This window comes from Colius striatus, chromosome 26, assembly GCF_028858725.1.
Source record: "Colius striatus isolate bColStr4 chromosome 26, bColStr4.1.hap1, whole genome shotgun sequence".
NCBI lineage: Eukaryota > Metazoa > Chordata > Aves > Coliiformes > Coliidae > Colius > Colius striatus.
The window spans coordinates 3,458,450-3,477,418 of record NC_084784.1 but is presented as its reverse complement, the minus strand read 5'-3'; the positions used below and the strand labels follow the sequence as shown (position 1 = coordinate 3,477,418).

Below are 18,969 nucleotides of genomic sequence, written 5' to 3'. Positions count from 1 at the left end.
CCTTGTCTCGGGGTCCCAGGTGCTGGGCTGCACCCCACGAGCTGGCTGTGATGTCACTCTCTTCTCCAAGGAGAGCTGAAGCTTTATTTAGGACAAGCTCCACCGGTGGAGTCTTTGCTGAAGGTGACTGCTGGTCTCAGTAGCTGTCTGAAACGGGGCTGAGCCTGGGCACGGGGCTCAGCGTGTGACAAGCTGCAGGTGCCTTTGCTGGTGCTCATCCTGTGCTGTGGCTGCTGTGAAGGACGGGCTGGTCCCTGGGGAGCTGATGTGCTGCCTGCCCTGCTGCCGTGGGGGCAAGGCAGGAGCAGCCTCTGTCTCCCTGTGAAATGGGCTTTGGGTGCTCTGCCTGTGTGCTGCCCTCGACTCAGCGGAGGTGTGTTGGTGGCTCCAGCTTTAAGGGAGTGCCTTCAGCCAGACATTGTGGCCAGGGAGGAGAGGACAGCCTGGGGAGGAGAGGAAGGCTCTGCAGAGCTCTCTGGTCCTTGTGCCATGCTGGTGGGCTGCTCTCAGCCCGTCACCCCCAGCCTGGGGTGAAGCAGTGCTGGGGCCAGGACGTTTGGATGGGGTTTGAGGGTGTGAATTGATCTGGGGTTTGTTTTGCTCTTTGTCTCAGTGCCATGCTTCTTTTCAGAGGAGCTTAAAAAATAAAGCCTCTAGTTAATGATGGAGATTAAGTCTCCTTGTGCTGTGTAGCCATGGTTCCCCATGGCCCCCCGTGCAGGTTGGCACCTGAGAGCGTGTGTGGGGTGGTGGGGAGCTGGGCTGGCTGTGCTCAGGGTGCTCAGCACTGCCCTGACCCCACAGCTCTCCAGCTCTCCCAGCACTGAGGGGTGCCCAGAGCCGTGTGTCCAGGCAGCCCTGAGTGGATGTGACCCTCAGGAGCTTCAAACAGGGAGTGTGGGGCTGCTGAGGTCTGGGGTCGTCATCCTCCTGGGACCTCAGCCCATGGGTTGGTCTGTGGAGCTGGGCAGAGGGTCTCCATCCTCTCTGGCTGCTCCAGGTCTCTTACCCTTTTGTACAAACACTCCTGCTTGGGCTGTGCACTATGGAGAGGGGAGAAAAGAGAAGGTCCCTGCAGACCCTGGAGAGCAAAGCCCCTTGGAGGGGAAATCCAGTGTCTCTTGAGCTTCCTCCAGAGAGATGCTGAAGGGCAGAGCCTGCTTTGAGCTCTTCCTGATGGCCTTTTGTGGCCTTGGAGCTGCTGTGGGAGCTGAGAGGATTTGGGACTTTTAGGTGGGAGCTGCCTTGAGGCAGGAGAATCCCACTGAGGAGGATTTCCCATCGCTCTGGGCAGAGGGAAGCACAGCTCGGTGTGTCAGCCACTGCAAAACGCTTCCCAGGGCTGTCCTGAGCAACAGGAGGTTCCCTGAACCCCCTCTCTGTCTGCCTTGGGGGCTTGTAGCTGCCCTGCAGGGGCTGATGGTCACTGCTGGGGGCGCCCAAAGGTGGGGCTGAGAGTCCCCTCCAGCTCCTGGTGCCTCCCACGAGCCAGGGGGTCACAGAACCGTCACCTTGGGTCACAGCTTTTTTTCTTGCTGTCTTGCAGGTCCTCAGAGCAAAGTGTCTCGGTGCCAGCCCAACGAGCACAACTGCCTGGGCACAGAGCTGTGCATCCCCATGAGCAAGCTCTGCAACGGGCTCCACGACTGCCTGGACGGCTCAGACGAGGGGCCGCACTGTCGGGGTACGGCTCTGGGGGGTGGGAGGGCAAAGAGGGGCTGTGGGGTGGGGGGGCTGGGCTGCCCCACAAGGTGCTGCCTTTTCACCTCTTTTACCAGGGTAAAGAGGCACAAGGTCCCTGTTTGTCCCTGGATTCTGGTCTGAGCCCCTTGCTGGGGCTTCCCACTGGTGCCCAGTGCTCTGTGCTCCCTTCTCCCTGGGGCAGCAGATCCAGAGATTAACCAGAGCTGCTTGCAAGTAAAATGCCCCTCATTCCTGAGCCTGCAGGGCCATTAAATAGCTGCATTGTCTCCTGGGTTTAAAGGCTTGGAGGGTTGGGGTTCTGGTTCAGATAAGAGATACCAGTGTTTTTTTTCTACCTAATTTCCAGGAGCTTTGTCCCCCTTCCTGGCCTGGCCCCAGTTGCTAATCTGGCTGGAAAACTCTCCCTAAATCAGTGTGTGTGCAGATTAGTTGCTCAGAAACACGTGTCCTGGGCTGACCCCTGGAGCTGGGTCTCTGCAGGCTCAGGGTGAGCAGGGAGCTGGTTTTTCTCCACAGCCCTTCCTCTGCCTGCAGCCTGGTGTGGGACACCCTGCCCTGAAGGGCTCCTTCCCACCCAGCCCTGAGCTGGGACCCAGCTCCTCTCCCATTGGAGCAGGAGCCCAGGGGAGCTGGGCCTGAGCTGGCAATTAACATTTGGTTAATAAGCTAAGTGAGAGCTGGTGTTTCACAGCAGGGCAGCACGAGGCCAGCACACACGAGGCGAGGGCTGGGTCAGCACAGTTGCTGCTCACAGGTTTGGGCATGTCAGGGATGTAAAGCTCATTAGCTCTGGTGTTGGATGCCAAGGTTCCCCCCCTGCCCACTGCCTGGCACAAGGAGAGCTGGTGATGCTGCCCTGGGGAGGCATTTCCTCTCAGCTGCTCTCGACATTGAGGTGCTGGAGTGTGGCCAGAGCCCTGGGCTCCCCCTGCTCCCTGGAAGCACTGGGCAGCTGGGGGCTTTACTGGGGTGTGGAACTGCTCAAGGAAACGAAGCCACAGGAGGCAGTGAGCTGGGGGGCTGCATCTCTGGTCCCTGCCTCACGCCTGACCCTGGCCTGCTGCTGCCTCTGCAGAGTTTGGGTGGCTGTGAACTCTGGGCTCAGAGTGGTCTTTGGGCTCCCTGCAGCCCTGGTTAGAGGGAAGTTGGTGTGGAGAGGATGTGATGGATAAGCTCCAAAGTCTCTCAGAGTTCCACATCCCCTGGGATACCCCAGAGCCAAGTCCTGTGTGAGGAGTGCTGGCTCACAGCTGCCTGCATGTGGCCATTCCCTCCCCCTGGGGAGCACAGGGACAGCGTGGGGGTGCCTGAGGCTCCCCTACACCCGGCTCTGGGGCCCTGGCATCCATCCTGTCCTTCACCTGAGCTTCCATGCTTGCACATGGGTGACACCCTCCTGCATTTCCCCCTGTCTCCTCAGAGCAATTAGCCAACTGCACGGCCCTGGGCTGCCAGCACCACTGCGTGCCGACGCTGAGCGGACCAGCCTGCTACTGCAACAGCTCCTTCCAGCTGGCTGAGGACAGGAGGAGCTGCAAAGGTTGGTGTGGGCAGAGCCATCACCCCTGGCACGGGGCTGGTGGCTCCTGTGGGCTGAAGCCAGTGCCACCATCTCAGCAGACCCCAGCCTGCAGAGGGGAGGGTGGGCACTGGCAGGATGAGGCTCTGCCTCCCTCCCTGCTGCCCCGGGGCTGTGGGTGCAGCTCCTGAGAACCTGAGTGAGGAATGTTGGGAGGGAGTGAGGAAAAGGCTTTTCCTTTGTGGGCAGAGTCAGGGGCCGTGGCTGAGCTCACACATGCTGCCAGTGTCTGTGCCTCAGAGAGGGTGCTGGGAGAGGGGCAACGAGGAGTGATCAGATGTTGTGGCTGTCCCTGTGGCTTGGGAATTGTCTTGGAGAAGACAATCCCCAAGAGCTCTGTCTTGGAGAAGAGGAGGAGCCTTTGCTTGCTCTTTGTTTGCTAGTCCAAACCTCGGGGTGTTTGCCTTCTCTTCCAGACTTCGATGAGTGCACTGTGTACGGGACCTGCAGCCAGACCTGCACCAACACAGAGGGCTCCTACACCTGCAGCTGTGTTGAAGGATACCTCTTGCAGCCTGATAACAGATCCTGCAAAGCCAAAAATGGTGAGGGCCTTGACAGGAGGAGCAGATTGCTTCTGGGCAGCTCTGCAAACCCTGGCCTCCTGCTGTATGTGTCCCCTTGCCCCTGGCTCTACCCTTCAGGCTGCTCTTCCCTTCTGTGCTTCCAAAGCCAGGCTGCAGGCTGACTGGGTGTTGCAGCCACGAGCTTTGGGTGCTGTGCCATGACCCCTTTCCTCCCCTCCTTTCCCCTCCAGAGCCCGTGGATCGTCCTCCCGTGCTGCTCATCGCCAACTCCCAGAACATCTTGGCCACCTACCTGAGCGGAGCCCCTGTGCCCAACATCACCCCCACCAGTGCCAAACAGACCACGGCCATGGACTTCAACTACGTGGAAGACACGGTGTGCTGGGTTCACGTGGGTGACAGTGCCTCCCAGACCATCCTCAAGTGTGCCAAGATCCCCAACCTGAAGGGCTTCGTGGAGGAGCGCTCCATCAACATCTCCCTCAGCCTACACCGTGAGTGCTGGCACTCTGCTCCCAGCCCTTGCTCCCCCCTTCCCCATCTCCTTCCAGCAGCCAGTGGGGAGTGAAGCAGGGCTGTGCTCTGGCTTTCCACAGAGGCTTTGGCTTTTCCTTTTCCTTCCCTCTCGTTGTTTCCAGCAAGTTTTGTGGTTCCTTTGTGTGAGTAGGTGAGGGAAAAGGTGGCAGCAGGACAGAGATGGCACAGAGCAGGTCTGAGGATGGCACAGAGCAGGGCAGAGATGGCACAGAGCAGATCTGAGGATGGCACTCCTTGACACTTGTCGCTTCCCCTTTCCATTTGCTCCCTCTGTCCCTCTGGCCAAGCCAGGCTTTGGTCCCCACCCTGAGCTGAGAACAAAACCCTAACCCCAAACCCCTCTGGCTGGTCACTGGGGTGGGTGGCAGCTGGTGGTTTCGCTCCATTTGGGCCTCTCTGGTTACAATCAGGGTGGTTGTGGCTCTGTTGGGGCTTGTTAGTCCCAGTTCAGCAGTGAGAACGGGCACAGTTACCTGCTGGGATTTCAGTGCTCTTTGCCAGGCCTCTGGGGCCTCGTGGGCTTCTGAGCATCTCCTGTGAGCTCTCACAGAGCAGTGGGGGGACCCCCAGGAGGAGAGCTGGGTGGGTGGGATGTGTGAAACCTCTCCTGCTGCTGGGCTGTCGCTGCTTCTATCCTTTGAAACCCATCAGGGTGGGATCAGGGTGTATCTGGGGTCTGCAGGGCACCTCTCAGGTTTTGCAGCCCTCAGTCCCCTGCTGCCATCCCCCTGCTGTCCTGTGCTTCCCGAGGTGGGGGCTGCAGCTGGGGAGGGGGCTGTGTCCCCCACAGAGGTGTGATGTTGTGAACAACCGAGGCCAGGCTGCAGGAGGTGGATGTGGGAGCCCAGGGCCACGGCCTGGCTGCAGCTCAGGGTGCTGTGGGGCCAGGGCTCGGCAGCCTGCCCGGGGTGTTGGGCTGCACACTTAATTTAAGCTTTGCACTGTGTATTTTTAGGGCTGTGTGTATTTTTAGGGAGAGGCCTCACCCTTTGCTCTCGCAGGCAAAGGCCTGAAGTTACAGCAGGACGGGGCTCTGCCCCCTGCTCCCCCCACCATGGCTTTAGGAGGTTTCTGCTCCTCAGCTCCAGAGGGACAAGGAACTGCTGGAGAGCCCAGGGCAGGGCCACTGACATGCTGAGGGGATGGGATGTGTGTGTGGGGAGGAAAGGCTGCAGGACCTGGGGCTGTTCAGCCTGGGGAACAGAAGCCTGAGCTCAGGGGGATCTCATCAGTGCTGCTCAGTCCCTAAAGGAGGATGGATGGGGCCAGGCTTTGTGCTGGGGTGGCCAGTGGCAGGACAAGGGGTGATGGGCACAGGCTGGGACACAGCAAGTGCCCCTGGCCCAGGAGGAGCAAGTCCTTTGGTGCTGAGCTGAGGGAGCCCTGGCCCAGGCTGCCCAGGGACGATGTGGAGGCTCCTCAGGAGGTTCCCAACCCCCCCTGGACACGTTCCTGTGCCCCCTGAGCCAGGGGAAGCTGCTGGAGCAGGGGCTGGGGCTGGAGCAGCTCTAGAGGTCTCTTCCCACCCCACCATTCAATGGTTCTGTGATTCTCATTCTACCTCCTCTCTTCAGGCTTCCTCAGGCTGAGTTTGGTCTCCTCTCCGTGTAGCAGAGGGGCAGAGAGCAGGGTTGTGTGAAGCTCTGGCTGCACCCTCCTTCCCATCAAGCTGAGTTTCAGTGCTGTGATTTCCTGCAGCAGTGGCTGTGGTTCATGGGTGGCTCGTGAGCCCTGAGCTGTGGCTTGGCCCAGGGGAAGTGGAACCTCTGGGAGTCAAGTGGGAGCTTTCAGGGTGCTGTTCTGCAGCCAAGTCCCCGGTGCTGGGAGGGTCCTGAGCTGCTTTCAGCGTGGGGCTGAGGCTCCTGCAGCAGCAGGGACCAGTGACCTGGCTCTTGAGTCGGGGGGGCTGCAGGAGGAGCAGCCACCCCGAGCACAGTGCTGAGGTGTCGGTGCAGGATCAGGACCTGCAGCCCCAGCCACAGCCCTGCTGCTTTTGGGATGTTTCTTGGTGTGGTTTTTTTGGGCTGCTCCAGCTCCAGGAAGTTTATCTGAGACATGACCTTTTAATTATGGTCAGGAGAGGAAGGGAGCTCGTCATAAGAACGTGTTCAAGTCCAGACAAGAAGAGGTGCTTTGCTTCACTTGGCCTCCTGATGCTTTGCTGTAGCTCAGGCTGGGAAGAGGAGAGTTGAGCTGACCTGGGTGGAAAAGGCCCTGCCTTGGGATGAGGGGAGCAGAGAAGGAAGCACCAGCAGCTCCCACACATGGCCCCAGCTGCTGTTGGCTGGTGGGTGTTTGTGGAGGAGCTGGAAAGGGGTCTCTCCTTCATAGAACCCCCAAATGCTGGGGGCTGGAAGGGCCCTGCAGAGCTGCTCCAGCCCAACCCCTGCTAGAGCAGGTTCCCCTCAACCAGGGGGCACAGGAACAAGTCCTGTTTCCCGAGGGAATGCTCCTCACACAGCCTTGCTGGCTGCTCCTGGCAGGCTCTGTGCTGTGTTCCTGCCCCTGTGGCATCGCTCTGGGTGGGTGACACGAGGGGAAACGTCCTCCCAGGGCAGGGTTTGTTCCTGAACACTGCACAAGTTGGAGCAATGAGTTTCTCCCAGCCCTGGGTCTGGTGCTGGGGGGTTGTGATGTGGAGATAATGCCACTTGCCTGCTTCTCCCTGTCAGGACACTGGAGAGACCCGTGAATCCAATTAGTGGTTTCCCCTCTTTATTTGCTTCTTTATGGCATTATCTGCTCACAGCAGGAGTGAGGCTTCCCTGGTGCCTGCTGCTAATGGGGCTGGAGTTGGCATCTGAAGGAGGGGGGGGAAGGACTGATGCTGAAGGGCTGGAAATTAGCAGCCCCCAGCTGCCAGGGGCAGGTCTGGGCTGGTGAGATGTCAGAGCTCTGCTTCCCTGCCTCGCCGTCCCTGCTCCCTTCCTGCAGAGAGATTAGTGTCACTGCTGCTGGGGGAGATGTGTTAAATGAAGGCTATTAACAGGGCTTGGCAAGACCCACTGTACCCTGAAGCTTTGCTTTTCCCCTGCTCCTTGCACTGCTAAACCCTTTCTCTCCCCTCAGCCCTGAGTACTGAGGCACTGGTTCGTGGTGCCTGTCCCTTGGCTCCCGAGCTCGTGGTCTGGGCTCAGTGGATCTGAGCTGGCCTGTTCCCTACCCCCAGGTCTCTTTTTTTCCAGAGACACACTAAAGATCAGAGGCTGGTGAAGTCTTGCATCTATTTCTCTTACCCAAATGAGTGCAGCTGGTGTTGGGGTTGTTTCTGCCTTCAGTCAGAGCCAACCCTGGTGGCTGGGAAGCCCTGGGCACCTCTAAGGTCAGGTCAGTGGCTGGACTTGGTGATCTTAGAGGTCTTTTCCAACCAAGACAGCTCTGTGGTTCAGTGCTGCCAGTCCCTGTGCACCCACCTTGCCCAGCTGCTGATCCCTGACCTGCAGGGCCCTTCTGATCCCGTGGCTTTGCTCAGCCAGATTCCAGCCTCCACGTGCCTTCCCCAGACAAAGCCCTTGTTTGTTTGAAGTTGGGCTTCCAAAGAATTTCAAAGCAAAGCAACAGACCAAAAACCAAACCCACCCCCCACCAGTATCTGCTTCTGGGCCCTTGTGCCACTGAGCTGCTGTGGCCAGGGCTGGGGGCTGGTGCTGCTGGGCACTGCCCGAGCTTCTGGGGCAGGGCTGGGGGTACAGTGCATGACATGCCCAGGGCTGGGATGCCCCCAGGTCCGTGGTCTCGGTGCCTGGGACTCGGTGGGTTCTGTCTGAGGTGGTGGCTGCTTTGATTCTAACCCTGCTGCTGCCATTTCTGCTGAGGTGATGCTTTGCTGCATCCCATGGCCTGCAGACCTCTGCTCCCCCAGCTTGACCCAGCCTGTGCCCTTGTCATCCCAGGGATCGTTGTTGGGGAGTGCATGGTCCAGCTGCAGCTCCTTAAAGCTCAGCTTCAGGCCTGGGGGCTGGCACAGAGAGGGGTGAGGGAAGAAGCTCTTTGGTCTGTGGCCGGATTTGTGCGACCTTAAGTTGGTGCCGTCGTTGCCCATGGGGTGACACAGAAAGGTGATGCCACCTCCCCAGAGCACACCCAGGGGGCTGTGGGGGGAAGAGCAGGAGGGTGAGCAGTGCTGTGAGGGACACTCCTGACCAGGACATGGTTTGCAGCAACCTGAGCCCGTGCTGCTGCCTCAGAGCCCCGGCTGCAGCGCGGTGTGAGGCAGCAACACGGCCTCAGGAAGAGGCAGGAGTGGAAAGATACTACAGAAAGTGTGTCAGGAGACCTAAACCTGGGCTCCTCAGGGGTGTCCCACCGTTCCCCCTTCTCTCCTCTCTCCCTTTGCCCCCTTTCTCGGGGCTGCTTTGCACACTCAGTGCTGGTGCCGGGGTCATCTCACCCAGTGCCTTTATTTCTGCTGCCGGTGCAGCTGCCTCACAGCTCCAGAAACCCAGGTGCCTGCAGCTTTGGTCCTCTCCCAGCACAGGGGTGATGGCCACAGGTTTGCTGTAGCAGCCTTTGTGGGGCAGGAGTGTCGGTGGGACACATCCAGGGCTGCTGGGAAAGAGCTCTGCAGCTTCCTTCATTTATTCTTCCTTGCTTTAAGGTTTGTTGTTTTCTTTTGCTTTCATAAAACAAGCCCCAGGAGAGGGGGGTTTGCAGTATCAGGACATTTGATCCCGAGTGCATGATGAGCACTCTGGGCAGGATGAAATCCCTCCCTGGGCAGCATCTATCCAAACAAGCACGTCTGGGAGGTTGTTTTCATTGACTCGCTTTCAGCCCCGTTGCTCCTAATGACCCGTCGTCCTGCCAGCAGCAGAGGAGCTGCAGGGGTCGGGACAAGCTGATTTCAGGGAGATGTTGCTCTGCAGAGGAATCCAAGGACGTTTCCCCCCCTCTGCTTTGCATGGAAAGCTATTTTTCTTCCTTTGCTGCCTCGTCCCAGCCAAGAAAGAGGCTCCAGAAGTGAAGTGACTTGGCGAGGCAGCGGCAGGGTTGGTAACTTCATCTGCTGGTTCCTTCTTTAACTGTTTGTGGCTGTGTGAGAGCAAGGGATGCGTGCAGGGGCTGGGGCAGAGTGCACACAGCAGCTCCCTGTGCTGGAGGGGACTTTGATTAGACTGTTAACTGGTTCAGCCTGGAGGCAGATGTGCCATGCAGGCTCTCAGGGCTGCCCTGTGCCTCTGCCCAGGCTCCTCTGCCTTTCATCACCCCTCAGTGTCCCCCCAGATGTGGGGTGGGGGGGAAGGTTCTCAACAGGACTGAGACCCACTGGAGTGAACTGTGTTGGGTCTCTTTCTCCTCCAGGTGTGTTGGGCAGCCGGAGGGCAGCAGCATCCCCGTGCTCTGGGGTGCTCAGGCTTGGTCACCCCCAGGCTGCAGTGGGTGGGGGAGCAGGGAAGGGTCTTCCCTGTCTCCCTCTTGCTGGGATGGAGAAGCTTCATGCAATGGCTCTGGCAGGGAGAGCTGCTCCCCTCCAGCCAGCCCTGAGGCACTCCACCTGAGGCAGCTGCATTCCCAGGTTGCTGCAGACAAAAGGGTGAAGTTAATGTCCTGGATAATTGGGATCCTCTAGTACACAGGGACAGGTTTGATTTCAGATGGCCAGGAGCACACATCTGTGCCTGTGCCAGGATCCTCTCTGCCCAGACTGGCCTCCTTTTCCCTTTCTCTTCCCCCTGCCCCCAGAAATCATCCTGGATTCCCGTGGAGCCTGTGTCTCTCTCACCCAGAAGGAAGCCAAGTGCCTTGTCCCTCCATCAGCCTCTGCTGAATATTTTTACCCATGGAATGGCCTCATTAAGGCAGAGTAATTAGCAGTCCCTTGGCTGCCCTCCATGCAGCTGAGATGGCACTTGCTCCATCTCTCTTCCTGCCCTCCCCACCTCTGGGACCTCATCCAGGCTCATGCAGGGTTGCTGTGGGGCTTGAGCCCATCCCTGGGGAGTGGAGGCTGTGTCAGCCCAGCGCTGTGCCTGGTGTGGAGAGGTGCCAGTAGCCCTCGAGCCTTTCCCTTCGGACAGGGCTGTGATGCTGGGCTGTCTGCATGCTCCAAGGCCATGGAGCTGTGGGTCCAGCCAGTCTGAGGCTCCCTGGTGAAGGGTGATGCTGTGGCATCTTCCATTCCTCTGCCTGGCTGGGGATGGTGGTGCTGGGGCTTCCCTCCCACAGCAGCCCAGGGAGCAGAGGGGCTGCACAGCCCCGGGGAGAGGGGGGAGACGGTTTTGCCTCCTGGGGAGGGTTTGTCTTGTGCAGGAACAAGTGTGAATGTGTGCAGAGGCCACAGGGATCCGAGTCAGACGTCCTGGACGTGGGCCACCGGCATCCACCCAGCTATTCCTGCTCTGAGCTCAGCAGATGAACAGAAGGGGGGGAGGATGAGATGTATTTACTCTTGAGGCTGGTTTTCTGAGGGAACAGGGCTGACGTGATGGCGGTGCCTGTGCATGCCGGTGTCTGTCCCATCCACAGCCCTCTCCTCCCCATCTCAGAGCTGGCAGAAGGCTGCAGATGGTGGCTTCTGGCACAAGGAGGGGGGGGGGGTCTGCTCCTGGGGAGGGCTGGGAGGCTGTGCTGGACCCTCGAGGGGCCTGGGGTGCCCATCAGGGCTGGAGTTTGTCTTCCTGCCTGTCCTGTTAACACACTTCTAATTAAGGAAAATTGTCCCCAGGAGCAGTGTTTATCCATGGAGCACGTTGCTGTTACAGAGACAGTCCTTGTTCTCCAGTGGGGGGGAGGATGTCTGGTGGAAGGGAAGAGATAGAAATTCCTCCAGATTATGGTATTATGTAAATGGAGCAAACGGATCCTTCCCTGTGAAAAGGAAAGTGGGAAACTGCTGCCTTGGAGCAGCCCTGGGGAGCACATTCCTGACGAGCCTCTGCTGCTCTTCTGGAGGCGCTTTTGGAGCCGAAGCGTTCGCTGGCTTTTCCCAAAGCTCCTTCCGCGTGTCGCCGGCTCTGCCGCTGCCAACCGGCCCCTGAGCTGGGGGCACGGCCCCCTCCTCACCCCCTGGGCTGTGCCTCCTCTGGCCATTGCAAGAAGCTGCTGCCTGGGAGGTTTCTGCTCCCTGGGTGCACAGACGGGGGGGTTTGGTGCCCTGTGCTCCGTCCGGGTGCGTTTCCCTGCAGCCCCAAGTGCTTTGGGCACTCGCTTGCTGTTGGGGCTCCTGTTAGGTCTGAGCTGAAGCAAAACCACGTGGGGCTGTTCTGAGCAGATGCACTCGGACACCAATGTTGTTGCTCTCCAAGTGAGGTGTGAATGTGAGCTGCAGAGCTCAGCCCAGCTCTTCCCCACCCCACGTGCTCAGGCCAGGGTGAAAACGCACCTCAGCGGGACGGGGGGCAGGGACCTTTGGCTGCTGCTGTGGGAAATGGTGATGTTTTCAGTTCCTTCAAAGGGGGGAGTCTTGCAAGGAAGGGTCCCAGCAGAGCTGGCAGCTCTCCTGCCCAGCGCCCCTGTCCTGCCCTGCTCCACACACCCCACGGGGGCTGCTCCCTTCTGGGCTGAGAGCTGGGGTTTCATCCATTGTGCTTTGCACAACGAAGCTCTTTGCACCTTCAGCTCTCCAGGTAGCGTCTCTTCTTCCCCAGTTAACTGTGCAAGAGTCAGGACGAGCTGCTGAGTCGTTTCACATCTTCAGTGCAGCTGTTTCGGAGCTGTGTTGAAACCCCTGTCTCGGTCTGAGGGAAGATTGCACGTTTCCTTCCTCCCGTCAGGCTGCAGCTGATGGATTTGCAGACTGCACAACAACTGATTCATGCAGAGGAAAGTTATGTGCTGGGTCAGCAAAGCTCCTTCCCCAAAAAACCCACAGCCCTTGCAGGGCTTTTGAGTGCTCCTGGGGTACATCAGATGCTCCAGGCCTTGGGTTGAGGAGAGGGAGAGTTCCTGGCGAGGGATTGCTGTGGACAGCCCTGCAGTTGATGACCTGCTTGTCAGATGCTCTTTGAGCAGGACAAGGTGCTCCCAGCACCATGGAGCACAGGATGAGATGGGAACTGGGAAGGGATTGCTGAGAGAGCCTGGGAAGTAGGAGTCTAATGGCCAAGAACTGTTTGGGTGCAGGCTTGATGCTTCTGTTTCCTCCTGGGGCAGTTGCACTCCCTGAGTGTGCCCTGGTAGTGCTGCAGCAGATCTCAACCCAGTGCTGGAGGAGTCTGAGCTGGAAGGGACACGTAGGAGCCTCCTCCTGCAGCCAGCAGTGGGTGCTCAGGGCTTGCTGGCCCCAGAGGCTGCTTCAGCTTCTTCCATCAGTGGCCATGAGGAGGAAAAGGGAGAACCCAAGGGCAGGGTGACACAGACACGTTGTTTTGTGGCAGGGACCTCGGCAAAAGCTCGGTCAGGATGACTGGGCTCATGTGAAACCAGGAAACATCTGTGTGGGGTGGCTTTTGGAGTTTGCTGAAGTTGCCAGCCCACCCTTGTTGAGCAACGTTGCTGATGAACTTTTTGGTGCTCCTTTCTCTCCCAACAAAGAAGGTCAAAACCCACCTCAGTGCACCGTGCTCCTGGCTCCTCTGATCGGGGCTGGCTGGCAGAGACCACAGCTCACTGGCCTGAGGAGGTTGGGTGGCTTCTTCCAGGGGAGAGCCTGTAAAGCTGACATTCTCTCTTCTCTGCCCCCACAGGCTCCTGTTTCCAAACACTAGCAAAAGAATAAACCTTGGGAAATGAGTTGGGTGTGTTGCAAGCGCTTGCGATGCCCAGCCGTGGTTGAGCAAGGAGGGTGACTCTGGGATGGGAGCTGATGGGAAGCACACACTCACCAGCCAGCCCACCATTGCTACTGGGAGCTGTGGGCAGGAGGAGAGGGATTGTCACTGCCCCTGACGGCTTTCTGCCACGAAAGTTGTTCCCAAGCCCCATCCCGTGCCCGGGGATGGGCTGGTCCCTGCTGGTGCCTCTGAGCTGGGTCCTGGCTTAGGTCTTGCTGGTGATGAGTGGCCATGGGGCATCTTTCCCAGGCCCCAAAAGCCAAGTGCTGGTGGTGGTGAGTGGGGGGAGTTCTCTGTGAGCTAACACGAGGGGTTAAAAATAGCCATGTGCTAAATTAGCTTGCACTGAAGGTTCCAGAGGACATCCAGGTTGAGCTGAGGCTACAAGAGCTGAAAACAATCGTAATAACAGCAAAAACTGAGTCCTGTGAAGGAGCTGGGAGGATGGAGAGCGGGGAGAGAAGGAGCAAGCTGCAAAACAAAAGCCTTTGAGGAGGGTAATGCTTTCCAGCTGCACAAACAGCCTGGGAGACCAGCGAGTGGTTGCGTCACCCCCAGCTCCCCAGCCCCGCGCTGCCTGAGCTGGGACACCCCCGGGGAGCACTGGGACCCTCTCCTCTGACCAGGAGAGGTGTCAGGGAAGCTGCAGGACCTGGGAAGCAACTGGCTGGAAGCTTAGAGCTTGTCCTGGCCATTTTTCCCCCCTTTCTGATTCCTGTTTGGCCTTGGAGTGCCGTGGTGGTGAGCTTCCTCCCCACGGGACGGGGCTGGACGTGGCTGTGGCTCAGGGAGGTGGCTGCCGAGGTGCTGAGGCCCCTGACACCGGGGGCTTTAGGGGAGAGTGATGGGAAAGGAGGATTGAGGCCTGGGTGAGTGCTGGCTGCATCCCCTCCGGGATGCCCAGAGGGTCTGTGGCCCTGCACGGGGGGTCCGTGGCCCTTGCTCCGTCCCGCCGGCCGCTCGCCGGCCGCCCTGGCTTGGATCCTCCCGTGGTCCTGTGACTCTGACTCATCCGTGCAGGCACCAGCCAAGACCTGCTTTTTTTTGGGGGGAGGAGGGAAGGGGGGGGTGGATTCCTTGCACATCCTTGTGCTGCAGCGTTTCTCGCCCCAGCAGGGCTGCCGCCCCCTCCCCTCGTCAGGGGGTGAATCAGGGCTGAGGGGGGCAGGGGGAGGGAGGGTGGGCGCTGGGCCAGGCAGCGTGACGCAGGCAGCTCCATCTCAGAGGCACAGACACGTCCTTTTGCCTGCCCCACGCCGCCTCCCCGCCGCCCCTGTGCACCCTGTGCGCTGCTCCTGGCTCTGGTCCTACCCAGGAGCCAGGTTGGGGGCTGTGGCTGCACCAGCTTTGCCTCCACCCCAGGGTGCTGGTTCTGGCACGTTGGGCAGTGCTGCAGGAACCCTTCACAGGCCTTCAGCTTGGTTGATTTGATGCTATTTCCTTGGCTCTGGCTGTTTCCACTTGTTTTGAGGAGATGCATCACGCTGGGTGGTGGCTGCGGGTGCTCTGGCCTCGCCTTTCCGGAGGGGAGGGTGGTTTGGTCACTGGCCTGACATCCCCAGGGCCTCAGCCCTGACACAAAACGCTCAGTGGAGGTGTTGGAGCGAGCAAATTGACCTGGATAACTCAGGGTGCAGGTTTGTGCTCAGACAGAGCACCCTAAAACCTCTCCTCAGCCGGGTCTCGTGCAGACCGTGGTGCAGGGAAGGGTTTGATACCATCAGGATGAATCCTGCGAGCAAGGGCAGCGCAGGGTGTTGCAAAATGACCTGGTTTGATTCATGTTTTCCCGCTACCCTGTGCTCCTGAGCTTCAGCAGGGTCTGGCCCTGCTCCTCTTGGGGTGTGGGGTGGCTGCTGTGCCCATCCCTGCTCGGTGGTGCTGGCACTGCCTCAGGATGGCACAGGGTCTGCAGGGCACTAATGGAGAGGAAAAGCCTCTGAAGCACTTGGCATCTTGCAGAGAAGCTGCAGCCCCTCACCCTGGCCTTTGGCCTGGGGCTGGCTGAGCAGTGCCATGGCTGTGAGGAGGGAATCTGGGTGCGTTTCATTGATCCCATTTAACAGCCTTTCACTGGTTTAATTAAACACTGAAGTGCTGTGTGCCAGCTGCTGTCCCTGGGCTGCCCCAGGGCTCAGTGGGGAGGTCCCTGCGCTGTGGGATCAGCACTGCCTGTGCTGCAGCACCCCATGCTGACAGCCCCCCACACTCGCTGCCACCAGCCTGGGCTCAGCAGATTTCTCCTGTCCCTGTGTTGCAGTTTGAGCTCCTTCCACCCCACTTGGCTCTCCAGCAGCTGAGCTTTCCCCCCTTCCTCCTCCAGTGCCCACCTTGCAGAGCCTGCCTGGGCTGTGATGCCTGTGGGGGTGGCAGGTCCCATCTCCCCGGGGAGCAGAGGACGAGTTGCTGTGTCAGTGCTCGTGGGGTGACCGGGGCCAGGTCCCTGGTGCAGGTCGCAGCCGCTTCACGGCTCACACGACGTGTGGGCTGAGACAGGCACATGTGGGGCTCCTGGCTCGCTCCCTGCTCAACCTCTTCTCCTCTCCCCTGGCCCAGATGTGGAGCAGATGGCTATTGACTGGCTCACGGGCAACTTCTACTTCGTGGATGACATCGATGACAGGATCTTTGTGTGCAACAAGAACGGAGTGACCTGCGTCACGCTGCTGGACCTGGAGCTCTACAACCCCAAGGGGATAGCTCTGGACCCAGCCATGGGGTAAGAGCCCTGCCTGGGGGGGTGGGAGGGCTCAGGGTTGCTGCCTGGACCTGCACCATTGATTTGGGGAGGGGGAGCAAGCCAGGAGGACCAGGCTGCTGCAGGCAAAGGTGCTGCTGGAGAAGCAACGCATCTGCTCTGAGGGATCTCTGAGCAGAGGTCACTTGGGAGTAGAAATGGACCCCCCACCTCACTGCAGCCTCCTGTCAGGGGCACCTCTCTTCTCTGGGCAGTGGTGGCAGCAGCATTTTAACCAGGCCACGATCAGCAGCTGGGTTTAGAGATGAAGGTTCTGTGCTTGGAGCTGGGTCAGAGCAGCCTGAGCCTCTGCTCAGCTGGCACTGCTCCGTGCACAGGCGTTGCTGTGGGAGCAGAGCTGAGGTGCTGAGCTTTAGTGTTGGGTTTGGCAGTGGCAGGTGGGTGTTTGGACTCAAGCTTAAAGTTCTTTTCCAACCAAAAGGATTCTGTGATCAGCTCCCCTGGGCTGGGAGCTGCTGTGGTGGACCTCGGCCACCTCCTTCCAGCCCCCGTCTGCAGGCGTGGGCAGGCAGCTGTCTGCACCTCTGCACCCTCCCTCTTGCTGGGCTGAAGGAGACACCAGGCTCTGAGCCGCTGCCTTTGCCCCTCTCACGCAGCAAAGTGTTCTTCACCGACTACGGGCAGATCCCCAAGGTGGAGCGCTGCGACATGGACGGGCAGAACCGCACCAAGCTGGTGGACAGCAAGATCGTCTTTCCCCACGGCATCACCCTGGACTTGGTGAACCGACTGGTGTACTGGGCAGATGCCTACCTGGACTACATCGAGGTGGTGGATTATGAAGGCAAGAACAGGCACACCATCATCCAGGGCATCCTGGTGAGTGGGGCCAGAGGGAGGCTGGGCTTGTGGGGGGAGGCAGAGGGGGCTAGAGGTGTGTCTGGGCTCGGTCCATGGGCTTGGTCCAGCAAAGGAAAGGCAGGAGCTGCTCAACACATAAGAGAACATAAACAACAGGGGAAAAAACTGTGAAACATAAGGAAAAACTGTTTCAGTGTGAGCTGAGGGAGCCCTGGCCCAGGCTGCCCAGGGAGGGTGTGGAGGCTCCTTCCTTGGAGGACTTCAAGACCCCCTTGGACACGTTCCTGTGTGACCTGATCTGGGTGGGAGCTGCTTCTGCAGGGGGGTTGGGCTGGAGGAGCTCTAAAGCTCCCTTCCAGCCCTCACCATGCTGTGATTCTATGAACACCAACCTGTGCAGCAGCAGCAGCAGCAGCAGCCTGCCAAGCCCAACCCCATGCCCTAAATGAGCTGAGGGGCAAAGAGCCGTGGGGTGGGATGGGGGTGTCTTTGCGCGCCTCAGAGCTTTCCTGCCTCCTCCTAAAATCCCTTGTGGCTGCCTGTGGTGCCTCCCAGATCGAGCACCTCTACGGGCTGACAGTGTTTGAGAACTACCTGTACGCCACCAACTCGGACAACGCCAACGCGCAGCAGAAGACCAGCGTGATCCGCGTGAACCGCTTCAACAGCACCGAGTACCAGGTGGTGACGCGCGTGGACAAGGGCGGCGCTCTGCACATCTACCACCAGCGCCGGCAGCCCACAGGTGGGGACAGCAGCTCCCCCAGGGCTGGCTGCGGGAGGGGTGGGCTGCACCCAGTGGGTCCCGTCCTTAATGGGACCAGACAGCTCCAGAGAGATGGGGAAGGGCTGGGGAGAGGCTCCGAGGCGCTGCTGAGGGATGGGATGTGTGTGTGGGGAGGAAAGGCTGCAGCCTGGGGAACAGAAGCCTGAGCTCAGGGGATCCCATCAGTGCTGCTCAGTCCCTAAAGGAGGATGGATGGGGCCAGGCTTTGTGCTGGGGTGGCCAGTGGCAGGACAAGGGGTGATGGGCACAGGCTGGCACACAGCAAGTGCCCCTGGCCCAGGAGGAGCAAGTCCTTTGGTGCTGAGCTGAGGGAGCCCTGGCCCAGGCTGCCCAGGGAGGGTGTGGAGGCTCCTCAGGAGGTTCCCGACCCCCCCTGGACACGTTCCTGTGCCCCCTGAGCCAGGGGAAGCTGCTGGAGCAGGGGCTGGGGCTGGAGCAGCTCTGCAGGGCGCTGCCCACCCCCATCCTCCTGCGATGCTGTGATCAGCTCAGCCGTGGCCGCTGTTCCCATGAGCCAGGCAGCTGTGCCATGTGCCTGATCCCTCACATCTCTCTGGAGAGCTCAGGGACTTGAGAGCAGAGGCAGGATCTTGAAATATTGATGTGTTCCCTTTGTGGTGCCCACGTGCTGCCAGGGCTGTGTTTGCCCTTCGACCGCAGCCGCCCGCTCCCGGCCCCGAGGGATTCCAGGGGAGCTGCAGGCTCTGTCCCCTCCCCGTGTCCCTCCTCATCTGCCTTCTCCACCTCCAGCACCTTCCTGCAGTTAGTCAATTTGCTCCTTTGAAAACCCCCCGTAGAGCCTGCAGCCTGCTTTGGCATTTTCCAGGGTACAGGAGTCCTCAGGAGGCTTCTGAGCAGTGTGGGATTGTGCTGGAGGGGCTGGTGCTGGCTGTCCCTGCACGGGGCCTCCACTCTGACATGGGCTGAGCTGGCAGGATGGAGGCAGCATCACTCAGTGCCCCTGACAGCTTTTCCTCCTCAGTGATGCTTCATCTTGGGCAGGTCCTTTCCCATCTCTGCGTGCTCTGTCCCATGCAATGCTCAGCCCTTGGCTGACTCCCCAGGAGCTCTGAGGGGAAGGGGTCACCCACCCCTAAGCCCTGAGAGCCACTCTCATCCCACCAGCACCCATGAGACCATCTCCTCATAGAATCATTTCAGCTGGGAAAGACCTTAAAGGTCATCAACTAAGCTGACACCCAAAGCATGTCCCTCAGCACCTCACCTACACATCTGGTGATGCAGATCAGTGTCCCCTGGCTGGAGGTGCCTCTGTGCAGGGCAGCTCTGGTTGCCTGTCTGGCTGCTGCAGCCCGTGCTGTGTGTTGCAGTGAGGAGCCATGCCTGTGAGCCTGATCAGTTTGGGAAGCCAGGAGGCTGCTCAGATATCTGCCTGCTGGGGAACAGCCACAAGAGCCGAACGTGCCGCTGCCGCTCCGGCTTCAGCCTGGGCAGCGATGGCAAGTCCTGCAAAAGTGAGTCCTGGCTCTCCCTGGGCAGTTGTGGGAGGGGGCTGGTGGCTCTGTGAGGGACTGGTGTGGGCAGAGGGGACACGTGCCAAAGCA

At 59.6% G+C, this 18,969-nt stretch overlaps 1 protein-coding gene across 5 annotated transcripts in view; it reads left to right on the top strand.

Annotated features, from left to right (window-relative positions):
* LRP1 (LDL receptor related protein 1) overlaps nt 1-18,969 on the top strand; it is a 90,947-nt gene that overhangs the window by 20,838 nt on the left and 51,140 nt on the right. For all 5 annotated transcript variants that reach the window (XM_062015386.1, XM_062015384.1, XM_062015385.1 and 2 more), the window contains exons 3-10: nt 1,547-1,684; nt 3,125-3,244; nt 3,700-3,828; nt 4,041-4,304; nt 15,615-15,777; nt 16,413-16,635; nt 17,173-17,362; nt 18,736-18,879. In XM_062015386.1, coding sequence (XP_061871370.1) covers nt 1,547-1,684; nt 3,125-3,244; nt 3,700-3,828; nt 4,041-4,304; nt 15,615-15,777; nt 16,413-16,635; nt 17,173-17,362; nt 18,736-18,879 — 1,371 coding nt within the window. The remainder of the gene's footprint in view (nt 1-1,546; nt 1,685-3,124; nt 3,245-3,699; nt 3,829-4,040; nt 4,305-15,614; nt 15,778-16,412; nt 16,636-17,172; nt 17,363-18,735; nt 18,880-18,969) is intronic.